Genomic DNA, 26,790 nt, shown 5'->3' with positions numbered 1-26,790 from the left:
ATATTTATTTTCATAAATGTCTCAACTAAAAAATTTCTCAAGTCCTTCGCCAAATGAAGTTCCGGGCTCTGCTACTACTTTTCAATGAAAATTGCCTCCTCACTTGATGATGTGGCACATCATGATATGCAGTCTACAAGTCCTCGGATGTTATATATGAGTTAAGTGGAGTGAGTATTGTAAAAATAAAATCTAAAAGAAAATGTAGTAATTAATTCACTTCTTCCTTTTTTTTATTTTTTTTTTTATGAGGAAGTGACATTATTGATCAAATTAGCAGTGCCAGTAGATGTGATACTATTGATCAAGATTACATGATTTACTACAGTGACATTAAGCTAAAAAATGACAAATTTTCCACCGCTTGTAAAGGAGCATGCAATTCTGCAGTCCATAAAATTCGAATCCATGACCTCTCAATCGATATATGTGTGAGATTGCCACTAGGCCAAATTAGCTACTACAATACACTATTTTTTTTTTCTTAATGGTTAACTATTTCACCGAAACTGTTATTTTACATATACACCATTTTATCCATAATCTATATTTTATTTTTTATTTCTAAAATTTGTAAAACTTGCTGCTTTCTATATATTTTTAGTTTTTTTTTTAAATCCCTACCAATAATTGAAAGAAAATTGTGCACCAACCTTTAATTTTACTAGAATTTGTTACAGCTAGCTATTCTTTTAGCTCTTTTCAAAATTCTAATTCAAAGTTTCATTTTATTGAAAAAAATAGCTTAACAGACATACAGTAAATTAATTAATTAAAAAGTAAATTAAATTTACTATTTAGTTAATTAATTTAGTGCATGCCTGGTGGGCTATTTTTTGAATAAAATGAAACTTAAACTATTTTTTAAAAAGAGCTTGAGATATTGAGCTATTGGTTTAATTACCCTTAATTTTGTCCAACATTTTTCTCTTTCACCTTTTATTTGTAGTTAATTTTTTTAGCAACCTTTTATTTTTTATTACACCCAAGTCCAACATACATGGCATCTTGGCTATCGATTAAACCGGCCTGTTAACCAAGATGTAATTAATTCTTTTTTTAAACTAAAAAAATAATACTGATTATTGCGGTATATTTATTAATTTATTAATGAGTAATTTATAACCGTGATAATGTATTTATCATTGTTCTTAATGATGCGACATGACATGAAAATAATGTTAATCAATATAATTAAAATTGTATGAATTAACTGTTTATTATTATTACTTTATTTTATTTCCCTAAAAAAAAAAATTATTTTATCAAAATTCATGGTTAACCAATTAATTTCATCCATTCAGTAGCTAAAAAACAAAACACTTCACCCATTCCCTTTGAACTTGATAGTCAAAACTATCCGATTGAAAACCGTTAACAAAACCAAAAGAGTTTAATTTGATAATTAAATAAGCATGTTTAACGACAACTCAAGTTAATTTTGTTTTAATGGAGATTGGATACCAGATTTTGAGAGAAAATCTTAATATGGCGATATAGCTATGTAGCTAACGTCAAACTTAGTTTTAAAAAAGTAGTCGACGTTTAATTTATTTTAATTTACTAACATTTACATATAGAAAATATATGAATTACTCTTATGTACATAGTCAAATCACTCGAGTCAAATCACTTGAGTCAAATCACAAAAGCCAACCGCTAGCCCACTTTTTACTTTTTACGATTATGTAATTAAAATCAATTAAGTAATTGCATAGAAACATGACAATTTAAAAATAACAAATAAAAGCCACTGTATTAAATAAAATAATACATTATGCATGAAAGTCATATATCATATAATATCTTCTATATGTATTCTGTATTTTATATTCTTTATTAGTTAGGTTCATTTAATATCATACGTATTAAGATAATTAATATTTTATTATATTTAGTTTTTAACAATTAAATATGATTAATTCTTCGGATTTTCTTATAAATAAGCTTTAGGTCTCGTTGTAATGAAAGATTTTGATTAATGAGAAAAGAATGCAAAATTGAGACTTTTTTTTTTTCCAATTTTATTATATTTGGTATTTTTCAAGACGTAATCTATCAGTCTTCATCCAAACACAGATCATTCTAAAGTTTCTTTCTTCTCACTTATGCATCGTAACAAACGCTTACACTCATGTTATGATTTACATGTGTTAATGATAAAATATTTATGAATTATATCTATAATTATAAATAATGGAAGTTAGAAATCCGTCAATCAAGGTGAAAACCTGTCAGTTGATTTTATCTTATATATATTACAAGATTCCATTAAATTATATATATATATATATATATATATGTATACATATATATTAGTTGTTTAAAATTATTATTATCCATGGCTTAAACTAAGGAAAAAAATGCCGTTTTCGTTGCCGTTTCGAGTTTCCTGATTTACGGAAAATCGTCATGTCGATAGAAAATCGAACGGAAAAATTGTGGAAAAAGGCAATTTAAATACCGTTTTCGATGGAAAACCGACGTGCCGAACGGAAATAATGTGGCAAAACAAACACTCAAATTTGAAACATATATATTTGCAAAATTCATTGTTAATGATCATTTTATTCTAAAAAATAGTTTAAGACCAAAATGTTCCATTTATAGCTAAGCCTCTTATTTTATTTTATTTTATTTTTTTTATATTAAGCTCATAACTCATTTTAATTAATATCACACAATCACAATTCCAACATTTCTTTATCAACATTTCAATTCATTTCACACAATCACAATTACATTTCAATTAATAAATATTCCAACAATTTCATATCAACAATTCAAACAATTTTATTTCAGTCATAAACTTACTTGAAAACAGAAAAAAAAAATGTCGCCGGAAAAAATGGTGGTTCGCCGGAAAAAATGGAGGTTCGCCGGGAAAAATGGTGGTTCGCCGGATGTGTCAGAAAAATATGGAAAAAATATATATCATAGATCACAACATTTCAAACAACTTTAATGGAGGACATTATGTTAAAAAAAATCATTTTACAAACCAAATCAAGGAAAACAAATTCTGGGTTTTTGAAAAAAAAAACGACGACTTTCTCCCCGAAAAGTGTGGGAAATACGCTGCGCTTGGACGGCCTAAAATCCATGGAAACGAGATGTCGTTTTCGCCGAAAATCCAACGACGTAACAACGACAAACGACATATTGCACATCGTCGGCCGTTTGGACGGCGAAAACGATTTTTCCGGCGAAAACGACTTTTCCGGCGAAAATCGTGGAAAGCCGGCGACATTTGAAACCTGCTAAAATTAGGAAAATAATTAATTTAAACGTTTGATATTATTAAATAATCAACGTTTAGTAAATTTTAAATAAATATCCTTAAATAATGACGTAGTATAATATATAGAGGTGACTATTTATCTAATATTTACGTTTGTAAATATATGAAAATGATCATTTATTTAAGATTTATCAAATGTTAGATATTTAATAATATCAAACGTTTAAATTGACTATTTAAAAATATGGATCAGGTCTTGAAGAATTTTCTCTCTGTATCGGTATTCGTTCAAATATGAAATTATGTCAAGAGACTTGTTTATCATTTACAATAAAAAAATCTTAAATGTTTTTCTTGTGCAATCGGTAAAACTTATCACCTGCCATATCCCATATTATATGGGATTGAGTTTATTATTTTTTGAGATTTGTAACTAACTAAGTCACTTTAAAATGTGATTTTGGATCTAACTTATGTTTGACAATTTTTAGGGATATAAACAAATGGCTTATGTGGCAATAATTAAGGTTTGATTTGCCTTATTTATTAACAAATTCGTCACTTTCTCTCTCCTATTTTTTTTCAAATATTTTTTTTTTGCATCAAAACTTCAAAAATTCGTATCTTTCTCATACGAACTCGAAATTGAGTGATTTTAGATCCTACAAATTCGTGGCGTCGAGATCTTCAAAAATAGACCCATTGTGTTTGATGAAAAATTATATTTATATCGATAATTTAAAAAATTTCAGTTATTTTCATATTTAAGGTAGTAACGTGTTTTTTACATCTATGGTATTAAACATGATTTTTCATCAAACACAATGGATCTATTTTTGAAGATCTCGGCGTCACGAATCCGTAGGATTTGGAATCACTCAATTTCGAGTTCATATGAAATAGATATGGTTTTTTGAAGTTTTTATGTAAAAAAAGTGTAGGAAAGAAAATATGAGAGAAAAAATGATTAATTTGTTAATAAATAAGAGAAAATCAGACCTTAATTATTGTCAAATAAATCTGTTAGTTATTTCCCTAAAAATTGTGAAACGTAAACTAAAAACAAATTGTATAGTTTCATTTTGACTATTTTACTACGCGCACTTTTTTCTTTTCGATTTAAATGGCATGCATGTGTAACAGTTTTATACAACTGGGGGGATGATTTGACGCGTAGTGGTATAAAGGCATGAGCACGATATTCAACGGATATAAATATTTGTCGCGTAGCAAAAGATAATAAACGCTGAAAAGAAAAAAAAAAGAAAAAAGAAAAAAAAGGAAACCCTAAAGGTAAAAAAAAAAAATTGTTTAATGAAAAAAAAAAAGACAAGATATCTTGCCATAAACGATAAAAGATTACAGACAGAGTCAAATAGTTCCAAATATAGCAAATTACCAAATAATAAAGCTGAGCTAAAAAGCAATACTCCTGCTTTCTGGCACGTTAGAGCCACCACGTGTCGATCACCGAGCTCGAGGGATTCAGAAGGCCGTCTTTCAGGTACAACTTTCATTTCTTTCTTCCTCTCTCTTCAACTAATTAGGGTTTTGACCTTTCAAAGAGAGATATGGGAAGAGGAAAAGTGGAGATGAAGAGAATCGAGGACAACCATAGTCGCCACGTCACCTTCTCAAAGCGAAGAAAGTGCGTGATAAAGAAAGCCTCTGAGCTCTCCATTCTCTGCGACGTTGAGATCGCTCTCATCGTCTCCTCTTCCACTGGAAAGCACTTTCAGTTTTCTAGCCATGAATGGTACACACGTATTTCTCTAAATAATTAGTAGGTCAAAAAATAGGGTTGTTTATGCATTTTTTTTCTTCTTCTCACTTTCGATTCTTAATCTGCGTGTTAGTGTTTATAATCTGAGTGCCGGGACACATTTTCCCTCTCACTGACACGTATTAAGAACAAAAAATTGAAACAAAGATCATTCGTATTCGTTGCAATTTGGTCTTAGATGTTACTTTTATAATAATTTGATATTATTTAATGTAAATATAGAATAAAGGTGTATTTGATTAATTTACAACATGACTTTTTTATTCATATAAATAAAACGTAGTTAAAGATAATATATTGTAATTAAATTAGACGGATAATCGATAGAGATTAAAAAACACTTTAATATTTGAATATATTACTTTTCTGTATTAGTTGTAATTAAGAATCATGTGTTTTCAAAGCCGTTTCTCACTTATCTCTATCTTGAAATGAAACGCGTTACTGGTCACTGACTATCACATTGAAAACATGTAATTGCTTCTTTTTGTCTTCAAGCAGTTTTGAGAAAGCTCACGTTATATTCATTGATTCTTAAAAGTTGTGCTTTTTTAATTTTTTTTTTTCTTTTCCTTTTTGTTCCACGCTTCGATTAGGATCAGGTCCGCGTACGCAATTGTTTATATATATATATATATATATATATATATATATATATATATATATATATATATATATATATATATATATTTTCGGGTATATTGCTACGAAGAACTCTCTTTTCTACAAAATATATAGCTTTCTCATTTGTAGGCAAGTGATATATTATAAATTTATCAGGATACATAGATATATTGTCATTATATATATATTCTTCAAAGAAGGTTCCTTCCTTTCTTGCATTTGTACATCTAGTTTTAGAGAGCAATAGACATGTGTTGTGCACATGATCTATATTCTTAAGAGGATCTTGGTGACAAGATCAATCAATTGAGAGTATACAACTTTATATATATTGATTAAGACGACAATTGTACCCGATTCTAGCAATCAAAGGAGCACTCTCGGTGTTTATGTGAGAAACGGATTGTGCAAGATCTTCGTGGTTTATTTGCTTATTGTTTTGGTCCGGCAAGACTTGATAATAAAATGCTATACATTAGTATGAAAATTATAAACCCTATTATATATGTCAATCATAGATATAGAAAGTTTATATCATATTTTTCTTTTCTAAAAACATTATTTTTACAAATTACTAGTAATATTTGAATTCAGTTTGGAGTATATTTTGCACATTCCAAACTAATTTGACCTAAGTAACCAAACATTAGACAACGGAGAGCGGTAGAGAGCTTTGTACGGATATCAACCATCTCTAATTGTTAGTCCAGATCTTTATCTACGTTCTTAGTTTAGCCTATGTGTACGCCTGTGTAAAAGTCGTATGCTGAGTCAGCAAGCGTGTGATTGGTTTGTACGGTATTCTCAATCACATCAACGCTGATACATATATCATTCTCTCTGTATTGTAATAAACAAGATGAACAATACAATATTATCTTTTCTCTCTTCTACGTTTTCTCTCTGAGTCGGTCCAATTAGCAAGGTATCAGAGCTTGAGGTTTCAGTCTAGGTCAAAGCTCCAATGGCGCCTCAACCACCACTCCAAGGAGAGGAGATGTTTCGAGTCGCGTCTAACTTCGCTCCTCATCTCAATCCACTTTCGATGCGTCTGGATCGGAACAATTACGATTTATGGCGTTTACAAGTGCTTCCAATAGTCATAGCTCACGGATTCAACACGATCCTTGAAGGTACACCACCAATTCCAACTCCGATCATTGAAACTCAGCCAGATCCGAATCAACCACCAATTCGATGGCCAAATCTGACGTTTCACAACTGGATGAGGTACGATCAGTTTATTCTTTCGTGGTTTTTCGCATCGATATCGGAGTCGATGCCAAGTCATGTGAATCGTTTTGGGAGCTCATCAAAAGTCAGGTTTACCTTAGCAAGGTTAAATTCAACAGAGTCAAAAACTATGTCACTTCAGCTCAAGTTTCTCTTACAAACTACGAAGAAAGGAAATCAATTGATTGAGGATTACATTCTCAAGATGAAGAATCTTGTAGATAATCACAATCAACCTGGTCAAACAATTTCCAATGATGAGTTGATTCTCTATATCCTTGGAGGAGTAAGACTGAAGTACGAGTTTGTGGTGGTGAATCTCACGTCGCGACAAGATGATCTCAATCTTCAGGAAGTGTAGTTCATGCTCCAATCGTAAGAGATGTGAATTGAGTCAATGAATTCGATCTCTCTTCCCGACAACTCGGATCTAATGTCTGCATACTATGCTTCTCATGGATCGACTCGCAATGGTTTCAACAGAGGCGGACGTGGAGGTTTTGTTCCAAATAGAGGAAGCTTCAATCGAGAAGGCTAAAACAAAGACGGTTTCATCTTTAGAGGACGTGGACGTGGTCCAAATCCAGGTCGTGGACGAGTATTGTGTCAAATTTGTGGAAGAATATGTCATATAGTTATAAGATGCTTTCACATGTTTGATGTCTACTATGAAGCACCGGAACAAGGCTCTCAATCTCAGCCACAAGGGTTTCAACCTTAGAAACAAGGCTTCCAAGCTCATGAGACTTGGTTGTATGAGAATGACTACTACAATGCTCAGTCCGAAACTGGTTACATCTATGAGAATGAGCAAATGTCATTTGAAAAAAGCTTTTGTGCTCCTTCAGAGAATATGCTTGGCTACAACTTCAACTATGCTCAGCAAACTCAAGCATATGCACCACAGTTTGACAACCAAAGCCAAGCCTATACTCGGTCTTATGCCTCTACTTCACAAGCTCAGTTTGCCTCGATGACACAAGCTCAGCTTGCCTCAACCTCTCAGCAACCACATCAAGCACTTGCTAGCACTAGTGATGCATCTTGGTGTTTGAACAACGGTGCTACAAACCATGTCACAACTCAACTTGAGAATCTTTTTCAGTGTAAGCTGACTACAAAGGCAAGCAAAAGCTCGTAGTATGTAATGGATCCTTGCTCTCTATTTCTCATATTGGTGATTCCATTATTCATATTCTTGCTATACATAGTAAATTGAAACTTAAAAATATCTTACGTTTGCCACAAATCACTAAAAGTCTTCTAAGCATATCTCAATTTACTCGTGACAATAGTGTAGTAATTGAGTTTCATTCTGATGCTTGTTATATTAAGGATAGGAAGTCACGGAGGGTCTTAGTTCAAGGAAGCCTTAAGGATGTTCTATCCCAGCTCTCAATGTCAAAGTCTATTCCTCACTATGTACATGCCGACCTTACAAACTCATTTCCTAGAAAAAAATAAGTTTTGTTTGTAATAAGAGTGTCAATTTGTGTAATTATGTACCAACTGTAGATCAAAAATCTTGTTGTATTGAATCTACATCTTTGACTATACATGTATGTGATAAAATGTCTATACCAAATCAAACTCCTGTATTAACAAACAATTCCTGGAATAAAACAGAAATTGAGAAATGGCATAGATGACTTGGTCACCCATCTCCTTTTGTTATGAGTCGTGTATGTCATTTTTCTGTTCATGATATAAAGCAATCATGACTGTGCTCGCACATTAGGAAAAATGCATCAAACACCATTTCCAAAATCAACCTCAAAATCCAAACACATTCTTGATCTCATTCACTCTTATTTGTGGGGACCATATCCACATGCATCAAGGGTTGTATATCGTTACTATGTGATCTTTGTTGATGATCTAACCCGTTACACATGGATTTTCCCACTAAAATAAAAATCTGATTCCCTAAACACCTTCTTAAGTTCAATACCTTTGTAGAGCGTCAGTTTTCTAGGAAAACCAAAGCCTTTTACTATGATTGGGGGAATTTAGGTCTCTCTCATATGTTCTGCAACAACTAGGAATCAAACACACTATCATGTCACCAACAAATGGAATCTCTGAATGCAAACATCAGCATATTGTAGACATAGGTCTTGCTCTTATGGCTCAGTCTCAATTGCCCTTTCGTTTCCAGTGGGATGCATTCTTTACACATGTTTCACTCATAAATGTGCTTCCATCTCCAATCTTACACAACAATTCACCATCACTGCTCTTATACAAACACAATCCTGATCTGTCTAAACTTAGAATGTTTGGCTGTGCTTGCTTTCCCTTTCTATGACCCCTACAATTCACATTAGATGCAATTTAGGTAAAAAAAAAGTGTCTATCTAGGACCAAGTGGTCATCACAAAGGTCATAGATGCATGGATCCCTCAGGTCGTCTATACATTGTCAGAGATGTCAAATTTTGTTGAAACTGAGTTCCCATATCCAAGTTTGTGCAACAAGCAAGCTCTACCATCAACTGCTTTTGTGCCTTCAGTGGTTCATTCCTTTTTCTAGCTCATCTAAGCCTATTGCTTCAAGTTAATCTCTTTCACATACTAACTCTGTGTCGTCAAGTCAACATCATTCTGAGTATGTTTTTGTGCATACCCGTGTCTAGTGCTTCTATTCCAAATTATGTGCATAGTCTCGTGTCTAGTGAGTCCATTCTACACTTTATGCATAGTCATGTCTCTCATGTACCTGATTCTAGCATTCACGCGAGGACAAAGCATATTGAGGTAAATGTGCACTTCGTTCGTGAGGTGTTGCAAAAAGTGCTTGACATTCGCTATGTGCCTACTGAAAGCCAGCTCACAGATGTGTTCACAAAGACTTTGTCCATTCCATGATTTCAAGATCTATGTGGTAAGCTAATCTCTACAGCTTCGAGAATTTAGCTTGAGGGGGACTGTTTGTCAAGATCTTTATCTACGTGTCTTAGTTTAGCATATGTGTAAATGTCCGATGCTGAGTTTCAACAAGCGTGTGATTGGTTGTATGGTATTCTCAATCACATCAACGCTGATACATATATCATTCTCTCTCTGTTGTAATGAACAAGATGAACAATACTATCTTCTCTTTTCTCTCTTCTACGCTTTTTCACCTAGTCAGTCCAATTAGCACTAATTGAGGTGAATAACTTCTATCAACTATTTCGCCGATGGTATATTTCAACAAGTTTGGTGCCATCACAATTGACGAAAATCCTAACAAGTGGAATAACACCTTGGTTTTCACATTGAAGCTCGACAAATCCTCCATTACTCGCCATCATCTCTTCAAGAAACCTATTTGCATAATCTCCTAGTAAAGTTTCTTGCCTTTTGCAATGTGTTGAGCTATAACTCACTACGTTTTACTCCTCCGTATGTGGTTGTGCTTTCCTAATCAAGTTGTAGAAGTTTACGAGCCGACCCACATTGAATATGTGTATGACTATTATTTCTATAATTATTCATAAACATAATACCCTTCTACGCATAGTTCTTTGAGTATCGAAGTACTTGTTGCATTTTGAATGGTCTTCGGTATGACTTTACCGTAACCTTGGTTATGAAACCCATATAGTAACAAATGTATGACCTCATGTGTGCAAGATAGATTACTATATATATATATACACATATCGCCCTTTATATAAAAAGAAAGCTATCACTTGAAGTTATGAATCTGACACGAGGTCTCTCGGGTATAAGCTGATTTCCATTAGATCGAGCATCCAATTCTCTTTAAGCAAATCGATGATGTACAATCTTTGTGAGATGGAAATACTTTCACGAGACTTTACGACTTCAATTTATGGAAATACTTTGGTAGGGTTAATAGCCAATTAGATTGAAAACTTAGCCAGATTTGTGAAGAACAAAATTAGCGCGTAAAGATTTACGAGACATGCAACATAACTTGAACAAATGGAGACTTAGGATTTTATCCTTGACAGTGAACTGTTGAAGCGAGCCTAACTGAAGCCCTTTAGACAATGCTGTGCATATCAACCTGTCTGTCAGCCCTAACTTTTCCCTTTGAATACTTTGTGCACCGATAATCTTAGCGCAAGTGAGATTGTAAACACCTGCCGAATTCGGGGAAGTGAAATCTGCAACGCCAAAAGTGGACATAATAACATTCGCATTGAGAGTGAACTTTATAGTGTCTTTGTTCTCATATTGTTGATTCATTTTCTGATTTTAGGTTGGTTCGAGGCTTAAATCCTAATATGAACTAAATTTCTTCTGCGTTTTTTTTAAACTTTAATGGTTTAATTGTTTTCTAATTAGGTAGAATTTGAGGCTCAAACCCTAACACCTTGCCTACCTTGATAAATTTCCACCATATTCATCACCAACCTTCAAATTTTGAACTTTAAGTTCTTCATTTTTCATAAAGTTGATAGATGCTGAGTCCCCTGCAACATATCTGGTTCTCATCCTTTATAGACCGCAAGTGTAACAACAGCATCTGTCAAACTAAAGAAAAACCCTAAGATGATTTTCTTATGTTTTCCTAATGCTTAGCTATCTACGCAAACAAGAAGTTTATTTCTCATTTCATCTAATTGATCTTGTCCTCCCGTCCATTTTCCGTTTCTTCGTAGCCACTTTACTTCAATTTTTGTTCCATACGTTGAAGTCGAAACTTCCTCATTCTAAATATAAACATAATCCTATTTTGGGAAAGAGTGATTTTCTTTTAGTTCCTTGTCTATAAGAAACCATCCGTCCATAGGACTTGAGAGTGTTTATAGACTTGATCATGAATTATCTATTCCTTACAAGAGTTGCTTGAGTAAAACTAGACGGAAGTTAGAACAGATTGTTCTTATAAGGAAAATATCCGGTGTGGTTTATTAGGATAAACAATAGCAGCTTCATAAAAATAATAGAGAGTGTGAAACAATGCATAACCACCACCCAAAGGAAAACAACCTAGATTTGAATTCTTGAAATTCCTTCAAAATAATATACAGATATGATAAGCTTCATCAATTCAAGGGAAACGGTCTAGATGATCTGCTACTAAAGTAAACTATAGCATACAATAAACAGAGAAAAACATAAAATAAGAAAGTTGACTGGAACTTTTTTCTATATATTTTTCGTATACCGAGAATAGCTGCTAGAGAAAAACATAAAACCTTTTAAAATCACATTGGACCAAACACCGATGTAAATTGTAAGCTTGACCTTACATTATCATTTTCTTTAGGTATATAATCATTTACTTTGAAGAGCAAAAACAGGACAAAAATCGGATTTTGGAAGTGAAGTTTATGGCTAATTTCAGTTGAGATAGTTCAATGTATATATAATATATATATATATATATATATATATATATATAATAAGTTATGGAAACTATACTATATTTATATATATACATATTATATATATATATATAGTAACAGGGCTGGGCTTTGTTGTTGAGATATTCTTATCTATACAATTTCTTAATTCAGTTTGGAAAAAACAGTCAGCCGATACAAGAGATATGCCAGTGCAGATGCGATCTTCAACAAGTCATCTAGTGAATCAAAGGTATACACATGTATATATATATATATATATAGATGTATTCTAGTATTTTGTGTACTGTTCATGTTTAGTTTAAAATATATGGGTATTATCTGCAGAAGTATGAGATTGAGAAAGCTGACTATGAATATTGGACTAATGGCGAAGTGTTGAAATGCTTAAGGTGTGTTTGACTTTAACACCGACATGTCATGTTCGGAGATTTTTATTTTTCCTTCGTAAGATGTAATGGTAAAAGCTGATTAATTGGTTGCTGATTTTTTTTTTACTTAACCTGTATATGATGATCTACAACAATTCAGTGACCCCATAACTGAACAGCTATCTGTAAAAGAACTATCAAGTCTTGAGACAGATCTATCTGCAATGTTAGAGAAAACAAGAAAAAGAAAGGTCAGATTAATTTCTACAAAACTATTCTTGTGCCTTATCATTCATTTCAAATCTCTCTCTCTCTCTCTCTCTCTCTCTCTCTCTCTCTCTCTCTCTCATAACAGTACCAAATTCATATGTTTCTTTGCAGTCAGAAATAATGGTGGAAACTTTGAAGGAACTTGCCGAGAAGGTATGGAAAAAAATATAAATAAAAAATTAATAGCTATTTAAATAATTTTAGTACTAAGCAAACAAGATGAGGCTAAAACGAGCCAACAAGATTATAAGTTTGAGATGAACAAAGAAACTGACCATGAATTTGGATTCCATTAAGGTGACCTTTGATACCTTTTTTTTTCGTCTATATGAGCTCAGGAAAAACAGCTGAAAGAAGAGAACCGCTTACTTCAAAACCAGGTAACCAAATGGACAATATAAAACAAATATATGACTAATTATAGACGAATATATTGCAGGTGGTTTTGCTCTCAATATTAAATGCGTCTTTTGGCTTTGTGGTTTCAGATTGAGGCAGCGATCGTCGGTGGTGAAAGCCAAAACGACGACGTTGGAGAGAAGCGAGTTCCACGTGATTGGCTCTAACGACGGTGATGTGCCAAATTGTGAAAGCAGATTGTCCTTTTGACAATTGGCGGTTTGACAAGTGTACTGTGTAATATAAAGCCTTGTTGTCTCTCTCTCTATCTCTCGTCCCTTTCCTATGTAATGATTCTCATATTTGATATTCTATTTTCGTTTTTCTTTTTTCTTTTTCTTATTGTGACGATGATACATATTCCAACTTATTTTATTTTATATTTTTAGAAAATATTCTGAGCTATGATGACTCTCTAAAAAAAATAAAAAAAAATATATTCCAACTTTATTACTGTGATTTTCAGAATAATTTTCTTTTTTATGCTATCAGAATAAATTATTTCTTGATATAAAACAAAAGGAATAACTTATTTCCGTTTCCTAATTGCTCAAGGTAACGCATGAAAACTTTGATGGAATGGAAAGTATTTTTTCATTCATTCATGATAGTTATGCCTTTTGATTTGTTTTCTTGAACTAAATCTTTTACCTTTCTTAGATTTAATTCGTTACATTTGACGGCCCGCCACACGCGTCAATCAATAATGATTTTTTTTTTTGGGGACTAATCAATAAAGAATTCTTACACTTAAATTAACCAACAAAAAAAAAAAGGAGCCATTTTGGCATTTTTCGTGTACTTTTATTCCCGTGAAGTAGGTCTTCAGTGAATGGTAATAACAATATAAAAAGAAAAGGTTTTCCGTGAATGGGCTAATGTGTTTATATTAAATGGGTTCTCATATGAAGTAGGTTTTGATTAAATGGCTTAAAAATCATTACGGGCTTTACAAATAGGCCCAAATTAGAGCCAGATTAGAGTGTTGGAGCCCGAGGGCTGTTCTTCTGAAGTCTAATTCATTTAGTCCTAAACAAATTAATCGACTAAATTGGAAGGTTTTTTTTTTTTTTTTTTTTTTTTTTTTTTTTTTTTTTTTAAACACTAATTCACGCCGAATTATAGAAATATCTACAAAACTTAGTCCAAATCCAAACAATATCAGTTTCCCAATTAACTTGTAAGCATAGCTGTTTTTCTTTTGAGCGAACGATAGTTCTTATTTTATCAAAGGAAAAATTATAGAAAATAACCATTTCATTCTAATTAATTAGTAAAGTAGTCAATAAGTTTTTAGAAAATAGTTAAAGTTATATTGTAAAAAAAAAAAAAATCAACATTGTCATTAATATTTTTACGCTATGTGTGAGCAATTTTCCACTTTCAAAATATTTAATCACATGGTCCATAAAATTAGTGAAATATAGTAGTTACACATTTTCGTAAATTTTAGCTATTTCGGTACAAACGTTGAATATTTCATAAATTTAGTAACCTCAATACAACGAAGTCATTTTTGCGCTCATACTAGAGTTCAACGACGACTTGTGTCAAATAATATACCACAAGCAAGTATCGCTTTATTTAATTACTTGTTTTAAATCTTCTTATCATTTTCGTCTTTCGCAAGCCTGTGATAAATAACGTTTGGAACTAGATTAAGTTATATTGTCGCTTATCATAATTGTATAAGATACGGTTTCAGTTTTCCATACTTGAGCGATTATTTAATACGACGAGATCGTAAAATATCCAACAAATGGCTCCTAGCCAAACAAATCATATTTTAAAAAAATAAGCAAACAACGATACCGGCAACATAAATTTAAGCACAATTATCTCATGAAAAAAGTTTTCTATATCACCTCATACTCCAAAGCTTTCAAATTTGTCGTTAGAATGTTACACACTCGACTACTTAGAGTGCTAGCTAGTCAAGTTAACATAGAGAACTTGCAAGTTTGGAATTCAAGGCTCGTATTAGTGATTAAAATAATACTAGATTAGATATGTATATATCCACTAGTTAATATGATATCACTAACAAAATGGAAGCGGATTTGTTTTTTGCTTAACCATGTACAATATTTTTTTCCTTGGGGAGATCCAAAAAAAAAAGCACAAGTTAACATAGCTGCATTTAAGCATGCAGATATGCCAATCTTTGGAAGATAAGGTCTGATTTCTTCTTCGTATTTCTATCACCTGTTTCAACCAGGGAGGGTATAATAGTAATAGTATATTGTTTCAGGGCGTTGATCTGAGACTTGAAAGAATCGTGAGAGCGAATAAAAAAAGGGTAGACTGGGGACATGAAGTTTTATGAGATGGAAGTGTTAGGGTTTTTAAATCCCTAAAAAATAATCCTAATTCAATTCAAGAGAAACCAAATCATAGATCTTAATAGCGGAAGCGTACTTGAATCCATGAATTGCAAACACAAAAAGTTGGACGGTCTTCTGATTGCAATTTGCCTGAGTCTGGAGAATTCTTGTTGATGTGATACAAGAAAAGATCGTACGTACTGCAATCAGGGACCTACCCTGTTATTAATAACTGCCAGACAGTTACTAATAACTATTGCTTATTTCTAATTTGGCCCCTCATCAAATTAGATTAGCACTTATGGTAGCCACATAATAACTTCATGACAAATATGTCCTTAAGTCACAAACCTTATTCTAAATTAGACCACATCAATTTTTACTTAATTAATAATGACCCAACACATTTATTTAATGACATTAGTAGTCCCAAAAAATATTCCAAGAAGTTCACCTCTCTACCTGGCCATGGTTGCTTCGGAGGAATGAAGATTAAACTTGTTATGAAATTGCTCTAGATTTTATTCCTACGTTAGGTTTTTGTTTCTTTATCAGAAGAAGAAATAGTCTTTAGCAATAAAGAGAAGATATATTTTGCTTTCTAATTTAGGTCTCGTTGATTTTCATAAAAACGACACGTACAATATCACATGCATATGTTTTGTTTTATCGTGTTATATTGGCTGGTAAAGGGATATAAATTAAAAATAAAATAGAAATAATTATGATTAGTATATGAAATGATTGTTGAGAGAGAGAGAGAGAGAGAGATTTGAGATTTGATCTGTCTTTCTACGTAACTGATTTTCACTAACGTTCATTAATAACGAGTCAGAGACTTATACACAGTTGATAAGATTACAATGGTGGTTAGCTCCTCTAACTAACTTATCCTACGTGGCATAAGCCATACTAACCGCATGACTAAACAAACGATCTCTACACGCTCTTCCTTGCGCTCTATGCTATACTATAATAGTTAAGAACAAAACATCTATATTAGAGCATCTTTAATGGTTTCTTGCTTAACAATTGTAGGGATTTGCTTGTAAATATAAAAAATGTTTAGCTAGTTGCTTAACCATTGTTTTGCATATTGGCTATTGATTTAGCTAAGCAAATCTAAGCAAATTAGCTCTATTAAGCTAGTTATTTAACTATTTAGCTCTAAAAAAATCTATGTGGCAAATAGAGCTAATACATTTAGCTAAACCATTAAAGATGCTCTTACAATTCTTTGTTGTTAAAGCCCAATTAATTCCACAAGCTTCTAACAAATTTTATACCACTAAGATACTAATACCGTATCCCATATTACTCATAATAGGAGACATTCTTTGCTCACAATCTTTTTTTCATTGCTTCATGTGATAGTTTTTATATATTCTTTTTCTGGGAGTGTAATTCAAACTCCGCAAGGAAAAGAGAAAAAAAAATTTAAATAATAAAGTATTGACAACGTAGAGTCTACAAAATTGCCGAGAAGAATCTCATGAAGCATTTAGACTTGGGACGAGACTAAGAAAATCGTCTTCGGAGCAGGCAAGTGTTAGACCACCCATTGGGTGATCGAATCCATATTCATCTTCGGTTTGAATGAGCAAGTCTTGAAATGATGACTGAGTCAACAATGAGACCGGCACAACGAAGCGCTTCTTTTCGTTGTGGCCCACGTAAACGGCAAAATGACCTTTTGGGACACTAACTTCCATTGAAGCGGCTTTGCTCGAGTTATTTGAGAAAGACCTCTGAAGAAATTTCTTAGCAGGAATGACTCGGGGCAAACGGAAACCCATGTTTTGTTTGTAAGTGAAATTTTGCTTGAAGGGAGATATAAGCAAGACTTGATTTTGTTGTGAATAGCTAGGCTTGATGATTAACCCTTAGATGGGATGCGTATATATTTATAGCTAAAATGATTGATTATGGAGCCAACTTTGTTGGCTTACAACATGCTATTGTCTAAAATCTCTTATACAATAACTTCACAGATTATATAAAGTGGGCAGATATGTCTTTGATCAATCGTGTGTGGTCTACTTGGATTATTTCGGTCTTCGATATATTTAAATGAGTGGTAGATGAGCTAGAGATTGAAATGAGTGGTTGTTGGAGGAGAAACACTGTCAATTGAAACACAATCTGATGTCTAAAATCTATTATACAAATTCACAGATAAGTTATTTTGGAGGACATTGAGCTTATAAGGCGCTGTACATTATAGTAGTACTCAGTTTTGGCCCACGTTAATCTACAAGCTTAATATATCTTGTTAGAAAAAGGGTTGTCTGAAGGGTGTTCAAGATTCAAAAAGACTATATATATATATATATATATATATATACACCAGCCAGTCTTATATTAGCTGGAGAAAAAAACTGTCTATACGTACAATTCACATGCATATGTTTCTACACACATATATGTTTTTATTTTCTTGAATTAAATCTTGTGTTATCATATTGAAACAATGGCATGTGATAGTTCACAATACATTACAATGGGTCCAAGATAATTTCTTTTTCAGTTCTAACACATCTCGTTTGAAACAGTGAATACCCTCTCAGGCAAGATCGTAATTAGGTTTCAATACAAACCACTGGGACCAACTCAGGCAAGATCATTAATTTTCCAGTCATCAGGCACTCGAATAATGCAATATATAGTAGCGTTCCAAGTAATATCTATGTACTAACTAGCTCAATAGCTTTTGCCACTAGCTAATAATCAGTTTTATATAGTCCAATATTATACAGTCTTGCAAGATTTGCTAAGAAGTCCTCGCCAATCGTCCCAAAGGGCTATTTAGCCGTTAACTGTGGCAACGCTAGCAAAATGTTACTTATTTAGCAATTAGGCTTTTTAATTATGAAATTAGGATGCTAATTTAAATCTTACAATTTTGAGTTATAAACGTGGCATTTTTATCATCTCAAATTTAGGGCAATTTATTATGCAATTAGGGTTTACGCGTGCAAATTAATGATTCCAAAAGTTGTACTTAGACCTAACCATAGGTAGTGTTTTTTATTTACTAATGAGCTTGTATCCAAACAAATAATTAATCTAACCTAGATTCACCTTACGTTTGAGATCTTATATCACTCCCACAAGACCTACGACCTAAGTTGTATACATAGTACATTGGTACCTCACACGCCGTGTTTCATCGTAAGACCTTGATAAGACCAGCTTAATGGTATCTATCACTCCCCAAGTTTATTTTCACTTTTTCGATTTGATCATTTTTAAAACTTGGAAACACAGGATCTCTAAACGAGAATAGTTCACTAAATATCGAAAAAAGCAATCGAACGCAAATCCAAATAAGACTAATGGCACAAGTTCTAAAAAACTTGATATCCCGGCGAATTTAATTTAGTGTCTCATATATAGTTTAATATGCATGGCACTCTTTATTTGAGGAAGCATGGAACTTTTTCATGTTAGTAAACTTATAGATTAAAGACATGTTTTGTTAAAAACAAAATGGTTTTTTTCTTCAATTGATATCTTTATACATTCTTCTTCTGGGAGCCGAATTCAAACTCCACAAAGAAAAGAGAAAAAGGGCAACAACAAAAGAACTAAAATTGTATCGAGAACATCTAGCTAGACTACAAAATTTCAGAGAATAATCTCATAAAGAATTAACACTTGAGATGAGTTTAATAAATTCGGCTTCAGTGCAAGGAAGTGTTAGACCTCCCATTGGATGGTCAAATCCATATTCATCTTCGGTTTGTGCGAGCAAGTCTTGAAATGAAGATTGAGTCAGCAATGAGACCGGCACAACAAAGCGCTTCTTTTCGTTGTGGCCCACGTAAACGGAAAAATGACCTTTCGGGACATTTACTTCCATTGAAGTGGCTTTGCTTGAATTGTTGGAGAAAGACCTCTGAAGAAATTTCTTCGAGGGAACAACTCGTGGAAAACGAAAACCCATGTTTTGTTTGTAAGTGAAATTTTCCTTGGAGAGAGATATGAAAGACTTGATATGTTGTTTAATTGGTTTTGATTGTTATATTTTAAGTATCAGGCTCATATTTATAGTGAAAAAATGTAATGAGGAGGATATCATTTAAACAGGTGGTAGATGAGCTAGAGGTTGAAATGAATGGTTGAGCTAGAAATTCATTTAAGAGAAACACTTTCAATTGAATCACATGCTTATGTCTGATATTTCTTATACGAATTTAGAGATACGGTCTTTAGAGGACATTGAGCTTGTAAGGCTGTACATCATAGTAGTACTCAGTTTTGGCCCACATTTATCTACAATCTAAATCTTGTTAGAAAATGAGTTGTCAGGTGTGTCCAAGATTCGGAAAGACTATATACATCCAGTCTGATATGGGTTGGAGAGAGTAACGTCTCTACAATTCACATGCATATGTGTTTCTTTTTCAATTAAATCTTGTGGAGGTGTAATCTTATTGAAACAATGGCATGTGATAGTGCCATTGACGATACATACCGGTAGGACCAAGATAATTAAATTTTCAAGTATTAACATCTCTTATTATTTGAAGTAGTCTATATACCCTCTCATGGACTGGCTGTATGTATGTATATATAAACATACAAGGGTTTGATCAACACCATAGCAACTCAAGACCAATCTCATCAAATATTCTCAAGCTTGTTAGGCCGTCTTTTTCTTATGGTAAAAACGACGCCTCAATTGCAAAAACGACGTTACAATATAAAAGGACAATTTAGTCAAATGCTAAAAATACGCATGACTAAAATCAAGCGCCAAGCGCAAGTGACAAGCGCCAAGCGCAAGCACCAAGAGCAAGCGCCAAGCGCCAAGCGCCAGGCGACAAGCGCCAAGCGCAAGCACCAAGAGCAAGCGCCAAGCGCCAAGAGCAAGCGCCAAGCGCCAAGAGCAAGCGCCAAGTGCCAAGCGACAAGCACCAAGCGCAAGCGACAAGCACCAAGCGCAAGCGACAAGCACCAAGAGCAAGCGCCAAGCGCCAAGCGACAAGCGCCAAGCGCCAAGCGCCAAGCGCCAAGCGCCAAGCGCCAAGCGCCAAGCGCAAGCGACAAGCGACGAGCGACAAGCGACAAGCGACAAGCGACAAGCGCCAAGCACCGATTTTTTTCCTATAAATAGTTCATTCATTCTCAACTCAAAACTCAATTCACTCTCAAGTCATTCTCTCGACTCAAAATCCTCTCTCGACTCAAAATCCTCTCTCGACTCTCAAGTCATTCTCTCGACTCAAAATCCTCTCTCGACTTTCAAGTCATTCTCTCAGCCAAATACTCTCCCAACTTCAAAATTATCCCGGATCATAAACAAAGACCGAGAGCCACCTCTCGACGGGAGGAAGAAAAACAAAAATCCAAGAATCCACTCACATAGCAAACACACTCGCCCTGAACTACGTCATGACCTGATCCCACAAAGCGGGTACGTAGGCAGCTCACGAAGAGCACGGTCACACCCCCCATTCACCCTACTCGCTCCTCAAAAAACACAAATCCTCTTGAGAGCCGAGGAAACGTGACCCTGACAACAAAATATCGAGACACGTCGCAAGCTCGCACCCCGACACGTGTCCCGTAAATGTTATCCGAGAAATCGCATTAACATTTTGGCGCTAGAAGGAGGGGATCTCGAGAACAACCACGAGCTCTCCACCGGCAAACTCACTTCCTCCACGGAAGACCACAAAACACCAGGTACAACAAATGGCTAGCCACCTAGCTATCTCCGAACGCCCCGCCCCTCCGGCGGGAAGCATCGCATTCAACACTCGGGCCCGAGCCCGCCAAGCCCAAGAGAACGACGCCCCCCGAGAGGAATCTCTCCCCGCGCTCGTTCAAGGCGACCGAGACGCAAGAATGGAGCGAATCGAGACGAGTATCTTTCGTCTCGCCGGCGTTGTCGCGAGACTCGGAGGCCAAGACACCCTCATCAACGACGTCTTCGACGAACAAGACATACCAGAGTATATCCCGTTGGGACCAGAAATTGGAGACTCGGAGCAAATCCACGACGACAACCCCGAAGGCGAAGCACCCGAACCCTTTCAAGGAGAAAGCGATGACGTCCCCGATCCGAGCATTCAGGACATCGGCCACAACCACCTCGAAGGAGCACGAGGAGTTCATGACCATCACCGACGCCGTCAGGCTAGCCAAGCGATGGTCGAGCCAAGGCCACGAAACCACCCGGCCGCCTCACAAAGCTCTCGCTCCTTCGTCGAGGCTAGAACGGATCGGTCGCGTTCATCCACCCTCGATCGCCGAGGCCACGAAGAGGACGTGGCGGCTAGCGGCGATACTCGAAGGTTCGCGCCACCAAGACGCATCCATAACCTGAGAACCGGGACCCGCCATGACCAAGAGCAAAGGCAACAGCCAAACGCTCGATGGGAGATTCCACGGAATCCCCACCCCCCGGCGAACCCCCGAGCGGCAACGGGACCGACCCCGACCGATCCAACTCCACCACACATTGCGCCTCTCGACCAGGCATCTAACGAAAGAAGACGCACGACAAGACTTGCCCCCGCGGTAACCCCCACTAACAATACGGACGTGATGACACTCTTCCAAAAGTTGAGGGACGAAGTGCAAGACATCAGAGCAACCCAAACATTGACGCCAGACGTCCGCAACATGATGGAAGACGCTGCGTCCCCATTCACCGCGGATATCCTCGCAGAGGATTTTGCGCGCGATTTCCTTCTACCACGCATCCCTGCTTACGATGGAAAGACTGACCCACTTTGTCACATACAGCAGTACCAGATGTGGGTGAAAGTAGGGAGACACTCAATGGCGATCATGTGTCAGGCCTTTTGCCTCACTTTGAGCGGCCCTGCCTACCAATGGTTCCTCAAGCTAAGGCCCGGAACCATTCGATCTTTCGAGGAGCTGCAACAAAACTTTCTTGCCCGCTTCGGCGGCTCTAGAGAGAGAAAGCTGGGGAAGAGCCACCTCCGGACAGTCAGGCAGAGGAGGAGCGAATCTCTGCGCGAATACTTGTCACGTTTCACTGAGGAATCAAACAGAGTTGACAAATTCGAAGATGGCGACGCCATTTCGGCGATTCTCGACGGACTCTTACTTGGCGACTTCCTCAATTCCTTGATCAAGAAAGAGCCAAAGACAATGACCGAGCTCACGGCCCGAGCCGGAAAATACATCACTCTAGAAGAATTTGTTCAGATCCGAAGGACAAACGACCAAGGAAATCGCCGAAGGGAGGACGAAGAGTCCGACGACTGGAAAAGGAAAAAAGCGCGTGCCGACAATTCCGGACGACCTCATGCTAATTCAAAGAGTCTGTTGGTGGATAATTTCGAGACCACTCGAATTTCACTCCGCTGAACGCCCCGCCTGAAAGAATCTTAGTACTAGCTCGCGAGAAGTTCAGAGCCCCCGAACCTTTGAGGACGGAGCCGGGAAAGAGAGATAGGTCAAAGTATTGCGAGTTCCACAAGGATCACGGGCACTTAACCTCCGAGTGCTTCCATCTGAAAAGGCAAATTGAGGCCCTCATCCAGCAAGGAGAACTGAAAGAGTTCGTCCTCGACATGATCAACAACGCCAGAGCCTCCACAAGCCAACAAAACGCGACCGCCAACGGAGCAGCACATGGCCGTAACAACCGAGCGGCAACTCCCCTCAACGTCGTCAACTGAAGAGCCGCCCATCAGACTAGAGATCCGTGTCGTATACCGGACCCCAAGGCTTAGATCGCCTATTTTGAAATTGGAATTCGCGATCCCCACGGGGGAATGTTTTAATTTTGCTTTGTCTTTATAAACCCCTAAGAGGGTCCGACCTTTGAAATCCGCATCCGCGAAATCCCCTTTTGCAAAAAAAAAAAAAAAAAAAAAATTTCCCGCTCACGTTGCTGCTTTTGAATAATTTTCAAACTTACGCATTCAGAGAAATAAGAGAGTTAAGAAACAATCAGCCTTACGAGGCCACGTCTTACGAGACTCAATCCTATGGGATCAAGCCTTACGAGGCCACGTCTCACGGGACTCAGCCCCACGGGGTCAGCCTTACGAGGCCACGTCTTACGAGACTCAATCCTACGGGATCAAGCCTTACGAGGCCACGTCCCACGGGACTCAGCCCCACGGGGTCAGCCTTACGAGGCCACGTCTTACGAGACTCAATCCTACGGGATCAAGCCTTACGAGGCCACGTCCCACGGGACTCAGCCCCACGGGGTCAGCCTTACGAGGCCACGTCTTACGAGACTCAATCCTACGGGATCAAGCCTTACGAGGCCACGTCCCACGGGACTCAGCCCCACGGGGTCAGCCTTACGAGGCCACGTCTTACGAGACTCAATCCTACGGGATCAAGCCTTACGAGGCCACGTCCCACGGGACTCAGCCCCACGGGGTCAGCCTTACGAGGCCACGTCTTACGAGACGCAGCCCCACGGGGTTAGCCTTACGAGGCCATGTCCCACGGCACTCAATCCTACGGGATCAACCCCACTGGGTTAGCCTTACGAGGTCACGTCCCACGGGACTTAAATTCTGCAAAGTCGCGCCCCACGAGGCATACCGCTACAAGATACGTATCTAAATCACAAATGGAAAACCAAACGGTCTAAAGACATCAACGACGAAGCTCTCGGGGAATTCAAATTAAGTTTCTCGCTCGACAAGTCGCACAAGAAACTGGGGGGTTAATGTTAGGCCGTCTTTTTCTTATGGTAAAAACGACGCCTCAATTGCAAAAACGACGTTACAATATAAAAGGACAATTTAGTCAAATGCTAAAAATACGCATGACTAAAATCAAGCGCCAAGCGCAAGTGACAAGCGCCAAGCGCAAGCACCAAGAGCAAGCGCCAAGCGCCAAGCGCCAAGCGCCAAGCGACAAGCGCCAAGCGCAAGCACCAAGAGCAAGCGCCAAGCGCCAAGAGCAAGCGCCAAGTGCCAAGCGACAAGCACCAAGCGCAAGCGACAAGCACCAAGAGCAAGCGCCAAGCGCCAAGCGACAAGCGCCAAGCGCCAAGCGCCAAGCGACAAGCGCCAAGCGCCAAGCGCCAAGCGACAAGCGCCAAGCGCAAGCGACAAGCGACGAGCGACAAGCGACAAGCGACAAGCGCCAAGCACCGATTTTTTTCCTATAAATAGTTCATTCATTCTCAACTCAAAACTCAATTCACTCTCAAGTCATTCTCTCGACTCAAAATCCTCTCTCGACTCAAAATCCTCTCTCGACTCTCAAGTCATTCTCTCGACTCAAAATCCTCTCTCGACTTTCAAGTCATTCTCTCAGCCAAATACTCTCCCAACTTCAAAATTATCCCGGATCATAAACAAAGACCGAGAGCCACCTCTCGACGGGAGGAAGAAAAACAAAAATCCACTCACATAGCAAACACACTCGCCCTGAACTACGTCATGACCTGATCCCGCAAAGCGGGTACGTAGGCAGCTCACGAAGAGCACGGTCACACCCCCCATTCACCCTACTCGCTCCTCAAAAAACACAAATCCTCTTGAGAGCCGAGGAAACGTGACCCTGACAACAAAATATCGAGACACGTCGCAAGCTCGCACCCCGACACGTGTCCCGTAAATGTTATCCGAGAAATCGCATTAACAAAGCTTCAAAGCCTTTTTCCCTTTCTATAAAGCTCTTCTAGTTTCTAATTTTAAACAATGGGCTTCCGTCTTCCAAGCATTGTTAAAAAATCCTCGTCGAATGGGATGGTATCAAAAGGCTATTTAGCGGTTTATGTTGGCGTTACAGGCACAATGAAGAGATTTGTAATACCGGTTTCGTTTTTGAACCAACCTTCGTTCCAAGAATTGCTCAGTCAAGCTGAAGAGGAATTTGGATTCGATCATATGATGGGAGGCCTCACGATTCCCTGCGGATCCGATGTCTTTGTCGATCTCATCTCTAGATTGCACGCCTAATCATAATGCTAGATTAGTTATGCATTAATAGGATCAATAACGAAAAAAGAAGATAATTTATTTTTGCTTAACCATGTACAATACTTTTTCCTTGGGATCCAAAAAAGAAGAGGATCCCCAAGAATAATACAAACGAAACTAATCATTTTAATTTTACTGTTTGTTCATAAAAATTCTTTATATGATCTGATTGTAACTCCGAATTAATGGCAAATATTTTTTACTATTACCATTTTGTGTCAGTCACCCACTAGAGACCTTAATCTAACAAGTTCATTCTCAATATAACATCCTACTCCGCATTTCATTATATAGTTGAAATACCATTAGCACTGACTGATTAACTAGTTGAGTAACTAAGCACAAAATGAAAATACATTATAAAAATAAACGTATATAGAACTTTCTTAACTTGTTGAGTAACTAGTTGAACACGTATTATTATCATTGCAGGTGTCAAATAAGCTCTGATTTCTTGTCTCATAAAATTTAAATTTCATGTATACTCTATTGATGTAAGAAACAATCACGAATTTCAAAGAACAATTCGATTTGCATTAAAATGATGAGAGTTAAATTCTTGTCTCTTGAATTATGAAATAAATTTGAAATATAATAATAATGGAAATAATATAATTGATATAGTAATATAATTATTAACAATGGATGAAATAGACATTTTAATGATTGTGGAAACAGAGAGTAGCCAATTGAGAGAATAGAGCTCGATCGGAGTATTTGCATAAAGAATGAAGAATTCGATGACTTTTTCGGCCTTACAAACGTTTGGTTATACTATAATAGTTATGAATAAAGCATCTATATTGCAATTCTTTGTTGTTAAAACCCTACTACCCACAAGGTTCAAACAAATTTTTATACTTATCTACCGCATGCCATATTATTCAATACGCATGCCATTTTTTTTAAGACAAGTTCATAATTGGAGTCTTTGGAGACATTCTTTGCTCAAAATTTTTTGTTCATTGCTTGAAGTGATAGCTCTTAATACATTCTTTTTCTGGGAGTCTAATTCAAACTCCACAAGGAAAAGAGAAAAAATGAGAGTAAAATTAAAATAAAAAAAGTATTGACAACATATAGTCTACAAAACTGCAGAGAAGAATCTCATGAAGCATTTAGACTTGGGACGAGACAAAGAAAATCGTCTTCGGAGCAGTTAAGTGTTAGACCACCCATTCGGTGATCAAATCCATATTCATCTTCGGTTTGAACGAGTAAGTCTTGAAATGATGACTGAGTCAACAATGAGACTGGCACAACGAAGCGCTTCTTTTCGTCGAG

The 26,790-nt window shown here is 36.5% G+C and overlaps 4 protein-coding genes across 5 annotated transcripts; 2 read left to right on the top strand and 2 right to left on the bottom strand.

Moving 5' to 3' along the window:
• The first annotated feature begins 4,626 nt into the window (after positions 1-4,626).
• LOC149387249 (truncated transcription factor CAULIFLOWER A-like) lies at positions 4,627-13,694 on the top strand. Of its 2 annotated transcripts, XM_089624477.1 has the most exons (8): positions 4,627-4,745; positions 4,807-4,997; positions 12,358-12,436; positions 12,532-12,596; positions 12,736-12,826; positions 12,957-12,998; positions 13,184-13,225; positions 13,334-13,694. In XM_089624477.1, the coding sequence occupies exons 2-8, from the start codon at positions 4,813-4,815 to the stop codon at positions 13,409-13,411; spliced, it is 582 nt and encodes a 193-aa protein (XP_089480603.1). In that variant the 5' UTR covers positions 4,627-4,745; positions 4,807-4,812; the 3' UTR covers positions 13,412-13,694. The 2 variants fall into 2 exon arrangements, with proteins under 2 accessions (XP_089480603.1, XP_089480602.1); XM_089624476.1 differs by lacking the exon at positions 4,627-4,745 and having other exon boundaries at positions 4,767-4,997.
• A 3,107-nt stretch (positions 13,695-16,801) lies between these two features.
• Positions 16,802-17,434, bottom strand: LOC149387248 (auxin-induced protein 15A-like). The gene has a single exon (XM_089624478.1). It carries the CDS (start codon positions 17,362-17,364, stop codon positions 17,059-17,061), a length of 306 nt encoding a protein of 101 aa, XP_089480604.1. The 5' UTR covers positions 17,365-17,434; the 3' UTR covers positions 16,802-17,058.
• A 1,631-nt stretch (positions 17,435-19,065) lies between these two features.
• On the bottom strand, positions 19,066-19,585 carry LOC149387247 (auxin-induced protein X10A-like). Its single transcript, XM_089624061.1, has one exon. It carries the CDS (start codon positions 19,512-19,514, stop codon positions 19,209-19,211), a length of 306 nt encoding a protein of 101 aa, XP_089480187.1. The 5' UTR covers positions 19,515-19,585; the 3' UTR covers positions 19,066-19,208.
• Positions 19,586-25,202: 5,617 nt separating this feature from the next.
• Positions 25,203-25,570, top strand: LOC149387246 (auxin-induced protein 15A-like). Its single transcript, XM_089622040.1, has one exon. The coding sequence runs from the start codon at positions 25,225-25,227 to the stop codon at positions 25,483-25,485; it is 261 nt and encodes an 86-aa protein (XP_089478166.1). The 5' UTR covers positions 25,203-25,224; the 3' UTR covers positions 25,486-25,570.
• Positions 25,571-26,790: the final 1,220 nt, after the last annotated feature.

This window comes from Urtica dioica, chromosome 8, assembly GCF_054948205.1.
Source record: "Urtica dioica subsp. dioica isolate 48M chromosome 8, U.dioica_male_clone48M_v1_H2, whole genome shotgun sequence".
NCBI classification, from domain to species: Eukaryota; Viridiplantae; Streptophyta; class Magnoliopsida; order Rosales; family Urticaceae; genus Urtica; species Urtica dioica.
The sequence above is the reverse complement of the archived record's forward strand: the minus strand, read 5'-3'. Positions and strand labels throughout refer to the sequence as shown.

Coding starts and splice junctions, on each gene's coding strand:
- LOC149387249 (XM_089624477.1), top strand. CDS start 4,813: ATGGGAAGAGGAAAAGTGGAGATGAAGAGAATCGAGGACAACCATAGT. Junction 4,998..12,357: donor CAGTTTTCTAGCCATGAATG/GTACACACGTAT, acceptor TTCTTAATTCAG/TTTGGAAAAAACAGTCAGCC. Junction 12,597..12,735: donor GAAGTGTTGAAATGCTTAAG/GTGTGTTTGACT, acceptor ACAACAATTCAG/TGACCCCATAACTGAACAGC.
- LOC149387248 (XM_089624478.1), bottom strand. CDS start 17,364: ATGGGTTTCCGTTTGCCCCGAGTCATTCCTGCTAAGAAATTTCTTCAG.
- LOC149387247 (XM_089624061.1), bottom strand. CDS start 19,514: ATGGGTTTTCGTTTTCCACGAGTTGTTCCCTCGAAGAAATTTCTTCAG.
- LOC149387246 (XM_089622040.1), top strand. CDS start 25,225: ATGGGCTTCCGTCTTCCAAGCATTGTTAAAAAATCCTCGTCGAATGGG.